A 17710-nucleotide genomic window follows, 5' to 3' on the forward strand; every position below is an offset into this window, starting at 1 on the left:
AACTATAGTGGTTAATGGTAGCCTGACATGCTGACTTTTGTGAATGTTGTTTCAGGGTTCTCTTACATATCGTGTCAAAGTGCCATGAAGAAGGCTTGGATAATTACTTGAGATCCTTCATAAAGGTTTGTGGAGTAAAGCTTTCTTTCTGAGCAGTTTGTCTTCCGAGAGAATTTTGTCTCACAGCTCGTTTTCTTTGATTGTAGTATAGCTTCCGACCTGAAAAACCCAGTACTCCTCAGGCCCAGCTGATACATGAAACTCTGGCTACTACGATGATAGCGGTATTGAAACAGTCTGCAGACTTTTTAGCAATAAACAAACTGCTAAAGGTAAGGGCACAGGACACGGCAGGCAAGAAAAGCAGCCAGAGATATGCTTGTTTGATACCCTCCCATTTCACTTCTAGTCTTTCATCGTTTCCTCGTGTTGACTTTCCTTTTCCTCACCACTTTACCTACACATCCTTTTCCCCCCAAGTTCTCCACAGAACCTCCTTCATTCCCTTCACCCTTCCCACCCCATCCTGCCCACAGTCCAATGTGTAATAGGAAGAATTTTGGAGGAGATAGACCTGGGCTAGAATCCTCTATTCACTGCATAATAGTTCTGTGACCCGGAGCCTGTTACTTAACAGTCCTGAGCCTCCACTTCCTCACTTCTAAAATATAAGCAAAGCATTTAACGTGTTGTTTCTGGCACATAGTAGGCACTCAAATGGTGGCTCTTATTATTGTCATGTTTTTACTATTCCTGTTAATAATGGTAGAATTTCAGTTTTGGGTATTTTAGGATGTATCTGCTTGAGGCTTCTCTGTACCCTTCAAATTACACTTACACAAACACCTCTGCTACTTGGGCTGGCCCCAGTGTTGTACCAAGGGCAGGGTTGGGTCCCCCACTGGGTGCAGGCCATAATACAATTCACTGTCTATAGAGAATTTAAAAGCAATAACTAAAGTAAACTAAAAGTTGGTTTGCTCTTATCACCACATGTAGGCAACTCAAAGCAGTGTCAGTGATAAAACACCCCTCCCCACTGAGTTAAACATTCCCACCAAACAGCCTTTGTACATCACCAGCCAGCCCTAAGGTACACTACTACCTTTTTGCCAACACAGTTTGAAGGTATCCTGTGGGACTTGGACAATTGCGATCACTTTAAAATGTTACTAAAGTTCAGAGACAAAATCCATAGTGATTCGTCAACCTCTGCTAAGCTTCAAGGATTTGGGTAACTATTAAAGATTGATTTGTATTTATTTGTTTATTTTAGTACTCATGGTTTTTCTTTGAAATTATTGCAAAGTCTATGGCCACATACTTGTTGGAAGAGAATAAAATTAAGGTAAGTAGGCTCAAGAATCATATTTAACATAGACAAAGAAGGCTAATCTTATTCCCAGGTAGCCGTGACATGCAAATCCTCTTTTATATTTTAAGGGCTCTTAGCCCTTAGCTTTTTCAATTTTGCTTAAAACAAGCAAAAAAACAATGGATGTATTGCAAAAATCTGACAGTTCATATGTTTTCAAAGTCTAATCGTCAGAGATTCTTCCACATAGTTTCCTGTGAGGTATTTGCCATGTTAAATGCATTATCTTTGAAGCTTTCCCTTTGTCTTGTGGTTTTAAAATGTCTATGTCAGAACATTCATTTGGAAGAAGAACAAGTACCAAATAAGAAAGAACCATTCTCTTAGAAAGGTCGAAGGCATGTACAAAGTTAAAAACACTTTATTTAATAATACGTGTGTTCCTGGCATGTGGTGTATACATTTAGTCATATTTTTAAACTCTTTCGAAAGTACGAAGAAATTTTCTTAGCTATAGGAATTGAAAGCTAAGATTTGTGAAGTAAAAAATATTCACCTCATACTTATCATGTTTATCAGAATCTTCACAGAGCAGGTTTACTAAAATTGAGATGCGTGGATACATGTATACTTTGTGTGTCAGGAAAAACATGGAATGAACAAACGGATGTGTCTGTATCTCAGGAACACGATTCCAAAGTTGGGTCAGAATGACCTACTCTTGTTCGTGATTTCAGTCAGTTACGGTATTAGATGTCCAGATAGTTCCTATAATGATCTAAAGTATATACTGAACTAGCCATGTCATTTTTAAGTTGGGAGAAAAATTAAACTCCAGTTAAAAACACATTTTTATACAGAATGTGTCTGAAAATAAAAACAGCAATTGATTTAGATCTTTTGCAACTCTTTTTTCTATGCCTATTTAATTTAAGCTTCCCAGAGGCCAGAGATTTTCTGAGGCATATCATCATGTCTTACATTCATTGCTTCTTGCAATAATTCCTCACGTGACTATTCGCTATGCAGAGATTCCTGACGAGTCCAGAAACGTCAATTATAGTTTGGCTAGCTTCCTGAAGGTGAGTTAAAGGCAGCCAGAACATGGTAAGGAATTATTCTTCACCGATATGGTCTTTAAAGCCAAAGAAAAAAAATTACCTACTTTCTAGAGACTCAGCTAGGCTGCTGGAGAAACTTTTGACTGAATTAATCCATCAATTCAGTTAAACAGCCATGTTTGATCCCCCACCCCCAATGGTTAATTAATTAAATCAGAGGGAGGTCCCACATAGGTGGCTTAACCAGAAGGCACGTCTTGCTGGTTTTACATGGTGTTTCTCAGAAATATTAATTTGAATGCCTTTAGGTGGGGCATGTACTTTCTAGGTTGCCACAAACCCCACCACTCCTTAATATACCCCGACACTCTATACATTTAAATAGCTTCTCAGACCCTGTTGGCCGCTGAGTTTGTAACTCTTGAACTAAAGGCACAGTCTACACATTGCTAATATAATCACCATCTACTTGTTGCTAATACATGTAAATGAAAATTGTTGATTTTGGTCAGTGAGACTATTTTGAGAGATGTCAGAAACTCCTATATTTATGAAAGATAGCACGTTTCTCATTATTGTATTTTGTTATTCTCCGTATGTAAGGGGCAGTGCTGGAATGCGATTGTTCTAGAAAGTGGGTAATAATAATATTTGATTTGCTGCAGAGAAGGGGCATGGGTTTGTAAGGCACTTAGTTTTTACTTCTCTCCACTCCCCATCTTCTCACAGCCTTTCATCATGTCTCAACCTTATCTTAAGAACCTCATAGTCAATAATCCACCCAAGCAGTTTTAGTATCTCACATACCCTTGTTTTCTTATTAAAAATTCACAACTAGGTTTCAGATCTCCAGAGCATGATTTTCTGATGTAAGACCTCTGTTTACCAGAATTAAAACAAAGTTTTAACACTATTACATGAGCCCTTTTGTGTATTAAAAACCAAACATCCACGTATCTTTTTAAAGTAAAGATGAGACTATTTGAAATATAAAATCTCCGTTTCTTCCATGGAGTTTAAACTTGAAGTTTGCTGTGTAAACGGAATAGAACATAGTCGATTTAATAGCAGTATTTACCTCATGCAAGTCAACAAACATTTGTCTGTCTTCTATGTGAGAATCCAAAGATGTGAGAGGCTATCTCTGTAATTATATTCCAGTACATGTACAAGATCAAGTGTGATGACTGCTATACTGAAAATGCAAACAAAATACAATCGGAAAACAAGAAAGGGAGGGATTAGGACCAGGTAGTATGAACAGAGACTAGAAGAATAGTTCCCCAAGACAGGGTTGAGGGTGTTTCAGGTAGAGGATTCATGAGCAAAGATGAGATACATGTATTCAAGAATTGTTCGGGGAGGAGCAAGAAAGTCATTGTGCAGAGTTCAGGATGTGTGGAGGTAGAGCTGGAAAGACCATCTGATGCCAGATGATGAAAGGCCTTGAATGTCAGGCTAAGGGATTTAGATTCGGAGCTATATGCCATGGAGCTGTCTATATACCAAAGATTTTGGAAGAGATGAGGAAAAAGCCAGAGTCAAGGCAACCAGTTAGAAGACCAGTCTTTCCCCCCTGTCTGCCTGGCAGAGTCCATTCATCTTTTAGGCTCAACTCTTTCCTAACCTTCCCACACAGGGCTGATCACCCCTCTGTTGTTTACCGTCCTTTACATACGTGTATAACTTTTTATTGTGCTGTATTTTAATTGTTTGTTTGTTTATTTGTCTTTACCATTAGACAAGACTAAAGACCATATCTTACTCACCTTTGTATTTCTCTAGAATGTAATGCATTGTTTCAAACACAGATCCTCAGAATGTTTTTGGATGAACAGATAAATATAAGCCTACCTCATTAATCCAGGTGAGAGGTGATGAGGCAGTGGAAGTTGAAAGGAGAGATGAGAAGTGAGATACAAATGGCTGATTAATCAAATATTGAGTTCCTTCTATTTCACAGGGTTACTGTAGGTACCATGGAGAACATAAGAAAAAGAGATCGTTCCTATTGTCCTCTCTAGGTGAAAACAGGAAAATAATAAGGAAAATACAAGCTAGTATAAGGTGTTTAAAGGGCCCCGTAGACCAAGGTGGTTAATGAAAATGGGCTTCATCATTGAAGAATGGGCAGGATTATGTAGAAGCAGTGATAGAATTGCTAGCTAGACCTGGCGTGAGCAGAGACCCAGAGGTGGGAATGCACAGTGCATCTTGAGTGGGTAATAAGTAGATGAGCTGTATTGGGAGATAAAACTGGAAAAGTAGGTTGGGACAAGATTGTGAGTGCCCTTGAATGCCAAGCTAAGGAGTTTGAAATTATATTAGAGGCAATAGGGAACTGTTGAAAGCTTTGGGGAAGAAATGTGACATGATTAGGGCTAGGACTTAGAGATTAATCTGGAAGCAGTTGGATGGAAAGATTAGTGGCAGGAAGACAGGTTTGGAGGATAACTGCAGTTGTGCCGTTGCAAGGTAATGAAAGCCTTAACCAGGAGAGTGATAGCAGGAAAATATGAACAACTAGTAGGGTTGTCACAGAGGAAGAATGTTTTGTAGGCCAAGACTTCACAGGGCCCAAAGAAAAACTTCACTTTTGGCCTGAAATGTTCACATAGGCAAGCCCCGCTAACCACCCTCCAGTTCACTTTGAGCTTTGAGAGTTAACCAAAATGAGGCAGTATAGCTAATAGATTACATATCAATATATATGCGTATATATGTTTATATACGTATATGTGTGTGTATACATGTATACATGTATTTGTGTGTGTATGTATATATGTGTATCTGTATCTTAGTTTGAAAATTATACAGTTGAGTCCCAATTCCAATGATAAGTCATTTGCCCTTTATCTCTCTTTTTTTTTAAAAAATAAATTTATCGGCTTCCCTGGTGGCGCAGTGGTTGAGCGTCCGCCTGCCGATGCAGGGGACACGGGTTCGTGCCCCACTCCGGGGGGATCCCGCATGCCGCGGAGCGGCTGGGCCTGTGAGCCATGGCCGCTGAGCCTGCGCGTCCGGAGCCTGTGCTCTGCAACGGGAGAGGCCACAGCAGTGAGGGGCCCGCGTACCGCAAAAAAAAAAAAAAAAAATTTATTTATTTTATTTATTTATTTTTGGCTGCGTTGGGTCTTCATTGCTGGGCTCAGGCTCTCTCTAGTTGCGGTGTGCATGCTTCTCATTGCGGTGGCTTCTCGTTGCGGAGCACGGGCCCTAGGCGTGCAGGCTTCAGTAGTTGTGGCACGCTGGCTCAGTAATTGTGGCTTGCGGGCTCTCAGAGCGCAGGCTCAGTAGTTGTGGCACACGGGCTTAGTTGCTCCGCAACATGGGGGATCTTCCCGGACCAGGGATCGAACCCGTGTCCCCTGCATTGGCAGGCAGATTCTTAACCATTGTGCCACCAGGGAAGTCCCCCTTTATCTCTTTAAGGTCACCTAAATCTCTGAAAGTTTTTCTATTATCTGTAAAAGTGAGAATGTCATCCCCTTAATGTGGAAAAAATTTAAAATTTTTTTGAATTTTAAAAACTTGACAGACCTTTAGAATTATGTAACTAACCATTTTGATTTGGTTCCTATAGCGCTGTCTGACACTAATGGATAGAGGATTTGTTTTCAATTTGATAAATGACTATATATCTGGATTCAGCCCCAAAGATCCTAAGGTAAGTTACAAGGACATAACTGCAGTGGATGTCAGACATTAGAGCGTGAGAACAATGGTGACATTCTCCTCTGGAGGATTTGGAACTGCTGTTTTCATTTAGGTGCTTTGACTAGAGTTATACCTCAAAGCAGGGAATCATGGATAGTGTTTTGGGGGTCCCCAATACTACCCCGTGTTTGATGGTTCACTAGAATGACTCACAGGACGTACTCACGGCTAAGATTCATTACAGTGACACAAAAAGGATGCTCAGTTGGATCAATAAGGGGAAGAGACATCAAGTGGAGTCCTTGGCAATCTACGTGTAGGCTTCCTGAGTGCCCTCCCTCCTGTGAAGGGTCACATAGAGCACATCCTCTCTCCAGCAGTGAAAATTGAGCCACATGCATGCAACATTTCTCTTTAGGGAAGCCCATTTGAGACTCAGGGCTTAGGGGTTTTGTTGGGGGCTAGTTATGTATTTGAGGCTGGTCAAAATTTCCAGAGTCTTGGAAAGGACAGGAAAGCAGATGTTCACCATAAATCACATGGTTTGCACACTGCTGAACAGGTTGGCACAGAAGGCACAGTCTTATCATGTAGGAAATGTTTGTTTCAAGATCTAATTTCCCACACCACAAAACAGAAAGTCACAGGCCAATATCTTTGATGAACATAGACGCAAAAATCCTCAACAAAACATTAGCAGACTGAATTCAACGATACATTAAAAGTGTCCTACAACATGATCAGGTGGGATTTATTCCAGGGATACAAGGATGGGTCAACATCCACAAATCAGTCAACCCGATTCATCACATTAATAAAATGAAGGATAAAAATCATATGGTCATCTCAATAGATGCAGAAGAAGCATTTACTAAAATTAGACATCCATTTATGATAAAACCTCTCAACAGTGGGTATAGAGGGAACATACCTTAACATAATAAAGTCCATATATGACAAACCCATAGCTAACATCATACTCAACAGTGAAAAACTGAACGCTTTTCCTCTAAGATCAGGAACAAGGGGCTTCCCTGGTGGCACAGTAGTTAAGAATCTGCCTGCCAGTGCAGGGGACATGGGTTCGATCCCTGGCCCAGGAAGATTCCACATGCCGTGGAGCAACTAAGCCCGCGTGCCACGACTACTGAAGCCCGTGTGCCTAGAGCCCGTGCTCCACAACAAGAGAAGCCACCGCAATGAGAAGCCCGCGCACCGCAACGAAGAGTAGCGCCCGCTCGCCGCAACTAGAGAAAGCCCGCATGCAGCAACAAAGATCCAACGCAGCCAAACAAACAAACAAACAAAAAGATCAGGAACAAGACAAGGATGCCCACAGAAATTAGGCAAGAAAAAGAAATAAAAGGCATCCAAATTGGAAAGGAAGAAGTAAAACTGTCGCTATTTGCAGATGACATGATAATACATACAGAAAACCCTAAAGACTACACCAAAAGTCTGTTAGAACTAATACATGAATTCAGTAATGTTGTATGATACAAAATCAACATATAGGAATCTGTGGTATTTCTATACACTAATAACAAACTATCAGCGAAATTAAGAAAACAATCCCACTTACAATTGCATCAAAAAGAATAAAATACCTAGGAATAAATTTAACCAAGGAGGTGAAAGACCTGTACACTGAAAACTATAAGACACTGATGAAAGAAACTGAAGAAGCCACAAATAAATGGAAATATTCCATTATCATGGATTGGAAGAATTAATGTTGTTAAAATGTTCATACAACCCAAAGCAATCTACAGATTCAGTGTATTCCCTATCAAAATTCCAGTGGTATATTTCACAGAACTAGAACGAATAATTCTAAAATTTTGTGTGAAACCACAAAAGATCCTGAATAGCCAAAACAATCTGAGAAAGAACAGAACGGGAGGTATCATGCTCCCTGATTTCAAACTGTGCTACAAGCTATCATAATCAAAACAGTATGGGACTGGCATAAAAACAGATACACAGATGAGCAGAACAAAACTGAGAGCCCAGAAATAAACCCATACATATATGAACAATAAGTTACAACAAAGGAGCAAAGCGCATACAGCGGAGAAAAGACAGTCTCTTCAATGAAAGGTGTTGGGAAAACTAGACAGTCACATGTAAAAGAATGAAACTAGACCACTCTCTTACATCATAACACAAAAATTAACTCAAAATGGAGTAAAGACTTGAACGTAAGACCGGAAATCATAAAATTCCTAGAAGAAGACGTAGGCAGTAACCTTATTGACATCCATCTTAGTGATATTTTTGTGGCTCTGACTCCAAAGGCAAAGGAAACAAAAGCAAAAATAAGCAAATGGGACTGCATCAAACTAGAAAGCTTTTACACAGCGATGGAAACCATCATCAAAATGAAAAGGCAGCCTACTGAATGGGAGAAGATATTTGCAAATCATATATCCATCAAGGGGTTAATATCCAAAATATATAATGAACTAATACAATTCAACAACAACAAAAACAATCTGATTTAAAAATGGGCAGAGGATCTGAATAGACAGTTTTCTAAAGAAGACATACAGATGGCCAACAGCACATGGAAAGACGTTCAGCATCACTAATTGGGAAACACAGATCAAAACCACAATGAGACATCACCTCATAATCTGTTAGAATGGCTATTATTGAAAAGACAAGAAATAACAAATGTTAGAGAGGATATGGAGAAATGGGAACCCTCGTACACTGTTTGTGGGACTGTGAATTGGTGTAGCCACTGTGGAAAACAGTATGGAGATTCCTCAAAAAATTAGGAATAGAACTACCATAATATGACCCAACTTTTCCACTTCTGGGTATCTATCCAAAGAACATTAAAGCGCTAATTCAAAATGATATGCACCTCTATGTTCACTGTGGCATCATTTACAGTCGCCAAGATAAGGAAATAACCCTCAATGTCCATCGATGGATGAATGGATAAAGAAGATGTGGTATATATGTGTGTAAGTGTGTGTGTGTCTTTGTATGTGTATATATATAAAATGGAATACTACTCAAACATAAAAAAGAGTGAAATCCTGCCATTTTACAACGTGGATGGACCTTAAAAGTATTATGCTAAGTGAAGTAAGTCAGATGGGAAGACAAATACCATACGATTTCGCTCACATGTGGAATCTAAAAAGAGAAATGAACAAAAAAAAACCCCAAACAAACTCATAGATACAGAGAACAGATTAGTGATTACCAGAGGGGAAGAGGTTGGGGGGTGGGCAGAATGGTGAAGGGGGTGTAAACTGTATGCCGATGGATGGCAACTAGACTTGTGGTGATGATCACTTTGTAGTGTATACAGATGTCAAATTATAATGTTGTATACCTGAAACTTATATAATTAAAAAAAAAATCCAAATTTCCCAAATGCCAGCCAATGACCAACCGTGCAAGCAGGCCTTTTTGTTTTTTTTTTTTTTTTTTTTTTTGTTTTTTGTTTTTTTTATGCGTTACGCGGGCCTCTCACTGTTGCGGCCTCTCCCGTTGCGGAGGACAGGCTCCGGACGCGCAGGCTCAGCGGCCATGGCCCACGGGCCCAGCCGCTCCGCGGCACGTGGGATCCTCCCAGCCCGGGGCACGAACCCGTGTCCCCTGCATCGGCAGGCGGACTCTCAACCACTGCGCCACCAGGGAAGCCCGCAAGCAGGCCTTTTTAAGGTGAGCAGTCTTAGACCTGCTACGTTAACTCTTTACTGCACAGGTCACATTTTAAGGTATGCCTAAAATACTAAACACTTCCGTTTTGAAAATTAATGCACTGTACTTAATCACTAAAATAGTAAATGACTACTAAATAGGAGTTCTGGTCTAATTTCTTTGTGTTTAGGTCCTGGCTGAATACAAGTTTGAATTTCTGCAAACAGTTTGCAATCACGAACATTACATTCCTCTGAATTTGCCAATGGCATTTGCAAAACCTAAACTTCAGCGAGTTCAAGGTATGTATTTATGTTTTCCATCATTAGGGATTGTGTTTTCCTGTTTTTGGCTAGTGCTAGTATAGTATAACGTTTTCTAGTTAAACCAGTCAATCTAAAGGTAATGTCAGAATTGTTACTATGTGAAGATAGGTTCGTTAATGGTACTCGGCATTTCCTTCATAGTGTCAGTGGTAGTATTCATAGAATGAAGAAATTAGGTGTGTTACATAGATTGCTGCTTAAACACAGATGTCAGACACCAGTTAAATTGCTCTCTGTAGTACTGTTTGGACTCTAATGTGAGACTGAATTAAGAAAAAACCATATAAATACATTTCTGCTGAATGGAACATCAAAAGAGAAGTATAAAGGCAGAGTAAAATAGTGATATGTATGTATTAAATTGATGAAATGCCTTCAGTTATCTCCATTGCTAGTTTTATTGAATGCTTTGTTGTGTAGCACTATTCTTATGTTACTATGTTTTTTATTTGTCCCTTTTCTTTTCATATATTAATTAGATTTTTTTTCATTTGCGGTGGACCGTTTGACTTCAGTAGGTAGGTTTAACTCGGTTCACTCTAAAGTAGTTTGCTGTCTTTAAAAACAATTGATTTCATGAATGGCTAAGATGGATGGGGGCTCTCTTTGCTTTTTAAATCCTCCCTAGCCAAGACGAGGCTTTAGTTAATGTACCCAGAAAACCTAGGAGGTGGTGTATTTGTTAACTCTTAAAATCAGCTTGAGTGTTGATTGCTAGAAGAATCAACTTTAAAACACCATCCTCAGAAAACAAGTTTTGGCTCAAGCCAGCATGGGGGCTAGAGGGTAGCTGTTCTTTAAGTGTGTCTCATCTCTGCCAGGCTTGCCTCCCCTCTCTCTGACCCTGCTTAATGACTGCTTGGCCGCAGTTTTGGAGGTTGGCTGAAACTACCTGATTCGATTTATTCAGACCCCTGAAGTAAAAAACCTTACTACCATTGTAAAGTCGACCCAGATAAGGCCACCTGGGTTAGTCCGTACTGGTTCTTGTGCATAGAAAGTGGTTGGGATTCACAAAAGAGCAGGACCAATGGCAGAAAGAATATCAGCTACCTCGGTCTCTAGGAGGGTAGCTGCTGAGTACCAGTTTCAGTGCTTGAATGCCAGCCAGTGAAAATGGAGAAAAAATATTTAAAAACCCAAGCACCCGTATTCAACTGCTCCCTTATTAGATTCTGAGCATGTATAGCTCCGATACTTCCCCCAGTATTTATTGATGGCTTGAGGAATTCAGGGAAAAGAAGGGATGAGCATTTAGGATTAAATTAAATCTGATTTAGCATTTATTAAGTCCTAACTGAATATATAGCATTATATTATATTAAGTGCTGAAGAGGCCAGAAAAGAAATGGAAAACCAGGATATTAGCAGCTGGGATTTAAAATGGACTGACGATCTAAGAGGAAGTGAAAGAAATAGTTTGAAGCGGTAATTTTATGAAATAAAAGATTTGTATTCGCGTGATGAATTTGAGTGAGATGAGACTGTTTTTCTTATTGTTCTTGTACCCCATTGTATTGGGGCCAATATATAACATTTACTAGAACAGTCAGTAGTTAATACTGTCGCAGTGATTCAGTTGTCTAGTTTCTCTTCCTTTTCCTACTTTACAAATACAGACAGACAAGCGAATCAAGTATTGCTGTAGAGAATTACTCCAATTTGTAGTTGTAACTAAATCTCTTCAGATACGAAGAAATGTGTTAAAACACTGCCAAATACAGTATTCTTTCATTCTAGATTTTATCCTAAGATTTCTAAGATTTGAAAAGCATCTCGAAAAACAAAGAATTCTAGGGACTATCTTACCGACTGAAATTATCATTAAGGCTATCATCTAGCCCCAATGATGAGTGCTCGTATCTTGTAAAATTTTGCATGCTTATTCTATATGATAAAAGAACTGTTCATATTTGTTAATCATAACAATATAGTTCTTGCTAGCGTGGTCACATATGACTAACTAATAAATATAGTGCTTTAATGTTAAAGTAATTTTTGAATATTTTTATAAATGGGGTTTAAATTTCATTATACTGCAGATTCAAACCTTGAATACAGTTTATCAGATGAGTATTGCAAGCATCACTTCTTGGTTGGTCTACTTCTGAGGGAAACCTCCATTGCTCTTCAAGACAATTATGATATCAGATATACAGCTATCTCTGTCATAAAGAATCTTTTGATAAAACATGCATTTGACACTAGATACCAGCATAAGGTAAGGATGTTCGTATCATCATCAGTATCACATTAGTTAGTTTCTAAGAAGATTTTATGTTCAAGGTGAAGTTTTCAGTAAGGAACGTTACAGGAGGATTGATGAAGTTATTTTTACAAATACGTTTTGTTTCCGTTTCAAATGATTAGGTTTTAAAAATACTGTTCGGATAACAGTTGAAGAAGAACACTGGTTTTTCAAATCATGTCTAAAGAACAGCACAGCTGCTTCATGACTTGTTACATAAACTAGAATTTTTAAAAAAAAAATCTTACACGATTATAGCCATGTGCACTCTTTCAAATACACGCCTTAATATATATCCTTAAATATATCTCCCTAAATAAATGCTATTATTGATTATTAACTGATTAATAGTGACACATTAAGTATGTCCAATATATAAAAGATGTAAATACGAAGTTTTTCTTCTTACTGAAAAAATGTAGGTGTGGCTGTAAACCTTCCATACATTACACACTGTCTATGTGTGAAGGCCACAGCTGCAGTTGCTTTCTGCCGCACCTTTAACTTAATATACGGGGATGGAGGGTATATTCAAATCTTATTAACATTATACCCTATGGGCTTCAAAAAGTAGATGGCAAACTGTATGGATTTCGAATAACCTAACTTACTTACCTGGCTCAAGGTAACATATTATTTCATAGTTAAGAATTTGTCCCTTTGTTTTACATTCAAATTTAAATAAAATTATCATGTCATTTATTTACTTTGGAAAGCTGACTTGGAGCTAGATCTTATTCTTTTTCTACAGTATTCCCATTTGTCCTTAAAAAACAGAAAATGCCTGCCAGTTACATCCAACTACATTTCTTTAATTATGAAGATTTGTTTTACTTACAAATTTTGCTAGTTTTCTTCATATAATTCTATCCTAAAGTAGATTTAAACTCTTTAGCTTTCACATGTTATTACTTACTGCAATTTGCATCGTTTTTTTCCACATTATAGTTATAATAACATACTCCCATTTTGTGTGGTTTGCTCTATTATGTGCCACTTTTTGTGTGTGTGTGAATGTTGATATCGACTTAACGTAAGTTAACTGGCATAATATATCTAAATGAAAAAATATCTTAAAGTCATCCATTCCAACCAAGCTTTGTCAAAGCTTTAAAAATGCCAGTTACCACTGGGCTCTGTTTGTACCTAGTAGTAGCGGAGGAAAATGTCTTTAGCCATGATTTCAAAGAATTTGTGGGAAAAGTACAAAATGAAGTTCCTGTTCTTAAAGCAGGAAGTTGTATTTTTTTCCCCTGCCTCCTTAGATGAAAGTGAAGGAATATCGGATTTCACTAGTGTCTTACCTAGAGGTAGAACTTTAAATATTTTATATCACATATTTGCACATTATTTACTTTTTAAAATTCTGAGAGCGTATATGTACTCACATGCACACACACACATCACTGTTGTTATCTGTAAATAACACTCTGCCTCTTTCAGTGTTTGAGGTTTTAGACTATGGGAAAGATTGAGATGCCAGCCTCATTACCCTTTCAGTAATTTCTAAAGCCCTTTCTTTGTTCAAAATCTTCTGACAGGTTTTAAGTGTGTATAGGATTCTCCCCAGTAAAACTTTGCTTCATGGACCTGCTTCATTCCCTTTCTCTGTTTGGTCCAAAGACTTCACAGGTGGCCTGAGTAAGAGGTCATTTGTCAAATATTGATACATTCACTTAAAACATGTTCACCATTAATGATGATGCCACGGTGAGGGCAGAGAGGGGAGCTTTGAGCCTCTATAATTTCCATTGGGTCCCCCAAAGTGACCCCAAATAAAAATACAGTCAAGAAAAAAATTCTTCCTGTGGAAAGGCTGCTTTGAGACTAGATCTCCTAGTCACCGCCACCCCCCATTCCAACCATGTTGCCTTCCTCAGCCTCTCCTCTAATGAAATTATGGAGATGTCACTGGTCCCTATTATGTGCTACTCAAAAACTGCTTTGGGAGCCCTCCTAATACCATGAGACATCTTTCCTACCCAGAACAAGAATATCCAACATCTAACATTTATTCTGGGGTCTGTATTAGTTCCTGTACCACTGCAAGTGATGTTGACTCCTAAGAATTGCAATTTCTGCTTGGACTGTGGGCAGATTGTTTTTCTTTTTTTTTTTATGGTAATCTTACACACATGTTAAAAAAAAAAGAATCAAAATGCCTCTCTCCCATTCCTTACCTCCATGCCTCAATTCATCTCTCCAGGAGCAACTACTGTTATCAGTTTCTTATATAAACTTCTATTTTATGCACGCACAAGCCAGTATGCTATATACATGTATATATATAAATATATAATAGAAACCATTATGCATTTTTCTTTTGTCATTTAACAATGTAGCCTGAAGATTTGATCTGTATTTATTTTAAATCTGCATAGTATTCCATCATATGGATATACCTTATTCTGTTTATCTAAACTGTCTTCTGTTAATAGATTCTTAGATGGTTTTCTGTCTTTTGTGCAGACAAAACTTTTAATATATTTGCCCTGACTGCATGCTTTCCTGTGTTCCTGTTCACCTGAGAAAGGTGTAGTAGTATCTCCTTCCCTAGTGATCATTCACTATCAGAACTAAAATGAATTCCCATCTAGAAGCTATAATATTAATAATAGTAGCTAAAATTTATTGAGGACTCACTATATGCCAGGCACTGTTTTAAACATTAGCTTACATGAATTAATGTCACTGTTATTATCCCCATCTTACTAAAGAGAAAACTGTGGTTGTGACTTGATCACAATCAAGTAACTAGTAACGGGAGAGCTGGAATTCATGTGTCTAAAATTCAAAATCTGTGCTCTTAACCACTAGACTATACTGCCTCTCAAATCTTAAGTGGGACCCTGGAAAATTAGAGAACTGCCGAGAAAGGGTGATGATGGTGGTGGAAACTCTTGAAATCAAAGCCATGTGAAGAATAAAGGAAAGTAGTAACAGCTATTTAGCCTTGTGAAGAGTGAATTAAGACAATTTGTGGTAATTGTCTCCAAGTGTTTAAAGGGTTGCCATGTAAAGTGGAAGTGGGCTACAACTAGCAGGTAGAACTTAACTGCTAAAGGATTTTTCTAACAGAACCTCTGAAAGGGCTGGAGTGTTTAAGAAGTTTAAAAACTAACTGTCTGTCAAGGATGCAGGTAAGGGCTGTTCCTGCCTTGAGCAGGATATTGAACTAGATCAGTGGTTCTCAAACCTCAGTGCACATCAGCACCATCTGGGGCAGATTCCTGGGACCCAGCCCAGACCTACTGAACCAGAATCTCCTAGCGATAGAGACCATTACTGATTAGGGTTGCGTATTAGAAGTAGGTCTGTTAAGAGGTCCTGAAACTCATAAAAGAGGAAGTACAAATGGACAATTAACATATGAAAAATTGTTCAATTTCAAGAGTAAATGGAACTATGAGACACTATTGATCTGTATTCTATAGGTTAACCATTGTACCCTAGAGGCCTTATCTAAGTCTACAGACAAACCTCCCAAAGTCCTAAAGTATGGAGGGCAACTCTCGTGCCATCACAACCACTGGTTTGGCTGATTTGAATGTATGTACATATCTGGTGAGGAATGTCTATAGCTGAGAAAAGCAATAAATAAATTCGTATAAGAGGTACCACATTCATTAAGATGACCAGTGGCCAGCTTCACTTGCATATTTACAAATATATCAATCTCCCAAGTTGTATAATTGATTTAGGGGGCCAAGATCACGTAATTTTAATTGCAGCTTTACTCAAAGCGAAGACATATTTCTTGAATGAATACAGTAATTCACCATTTTTTTTACTTCTTCCATCTATTCATTCATTCATTCAGCTAATGTATATTGACCATATACTATGTGCCCAGGCACTGGGGATGAAGCAGTGAACAAGACAGACAGGATCCCTGCTCTCATCAAACTCAACCCTCGCTGGAGTTAAAGAGCAGGACTAATATGATCTGCTATTAAAAAAAAAATAAACTTTTGCCTGTTATGTAGTGATGTTTGAGGGATGTGCTTCGACTCTATTGTATATAAATTCAAATACCAACAGAGTGGTGTGGCAGTTAGAGACTATGAGTATAAATAGACTCATGCTTCACTAATTTGTTACGGATATTAGCTTGCTTTTAGTGTTTAAACGGACAGATGGAGCCAACTTTATTTGTAATACAGGCATATTATATATCTATTAAGCTTTTGATAATTATTTTTCAGAACCAACAAGCCAAAATAGCACAATTGTACCTCCCATTTGTTGGACTGCTTTTGGAAAATATACAGCGATTAGCAGGTCGAGATACCTTGTATTCTTGTGCAGCCATGCCTAATTCTGTAAGTAGTAGTGTGTTTCTATTGGCATTTTATCCTGTTTTATTGACTGTATTCAGAATTAGGGTCATACGCTGTATGGTCTCAATAGTGCACCTTTTACAACATTTTAAATTTATACTTTTTCCTGGAGCAGTGCTTCTCAAATCTTAATGTGCATATGGGTCACCTGGGGAATGAAGACAGCGATTCTAATGTAGTAGCCCTGGGGTGGAGCTTGAGATTATGCGTTTCAAACAGGCTCTTGGCTCTTTCTCGTCTAAGGACCATACTTGGAGTAACGAGGTCCAAGAGAACACCGAGAATCCTCTGTGCTCAGTGTTTTCTTTTTAAGATTTGCTGCTGTTACATGCCTTCATATATTTATTCAACCGGAAAACTGAACGAAACATTCACTTTGCAAAATATTAGGCACCAGGGATTAAACTGTATTCCTTTGCTTCTCCTTCTCTTTGACAGCCTCCTTTCAGCACTTCCTGATGAGTGGCTTTTAACTCATCACAGTTGGTCTGTGCTTTTTTCTCCCTGTGCTTTTTTCTCCCCTTAGAATCTTAGAGTTGAAAGGAACTTTGGAGGTGATCAGTCTTCCACTTGGCAAAAGAACGTTTTGCCATAGTAGTAATTAAAACTTTCCTTCTCACATTAGATCTACAAGATTTTCTATCCACTGGTCCGAGTTTTGCCTTCTAGTGATACATAGAACACATCCGTTTCTACCTCCACGTGATACCCCTTCACACATGTCCCTTCTAAATTTTTCTTCAGGCCAGATATCTCCACTTCATCATTTGTTGTTTCAAACCCTTTACATTTCTTGGTTGGAGTCTTCTGGACATGCTCCATTTTACCAGTTGCCATTTTAAAATGTGGTGTATACTTTACAGTCTGTCCAGTGCGACTAATAACTCCTGCCCCACCCCCACTCCACGTTCTGTCTGGCCCAAGATCACCTTCACATGTTCAGTAGCCAAGTCACATTGTTGGGTGGCAGGTGAAACTGTGTCCTTTACAGCTTCCTTTGGAAATTCCCCATAATAAATGTCCATAGATTTGTCAAGCCTACCCTGGGTTCCTGAGAAAGCTGCTTTTAAGCCTCACTTGATTGCCTGTACCTCCCAATT

At 38.6% G+C, this 17710-nt stretch overlaps 1 protein-coding gene across 1 annotated transcript in view; it reads left to right on the plus strand.

Annotated features, from left to right (window-relative positions):
* DOCK11 (dedicator of cytokinesis 11) overlaps nt 1-17710 on the plus strand; it is a 197898-nt gene that overhangs the window by 113374 nt on the left and 66814 nt on the right. The window contains exons 25-32 of the mRNA XM_065901242.1: nt 56-125; nt 207-332; nt 1277-1348; nt 2251-2397; nt 5960-6043; nt 9887-9998; nt 12065-12243; nt 16476-16592. Coding sequence (XP_065757314.1) covers nt 56-125; nt 207-332; nt 1277-1348; nt 2251-2397; nt 5960-6043; nt 9887-9998; nt 12065-12243; nt 16476-16592 — 907 coding nt within the window. The remainder of the gene's footprint in view (nt 1-55; nt 126-206; nt 333-1276; nt 1349-2250; nt 2398-5959; nt 6044-9886; nt 9999-12064; nt 12244-16475; nt 16593-17710) is intronic.

This window comes from Phocoena phocoena, chromosome X (genome assembly GCF_963924675.1).
Source record: "Phocoena phocoena chromosome X, mPhoPho1.1, whole genome shotgun sequence".
Lineage (NCBI taxonomy): Eukaryota > Metazoa > Chordata > Mammalia > Artiodactyla > Phocoenidae > Phocoena > Phocoena phocoena.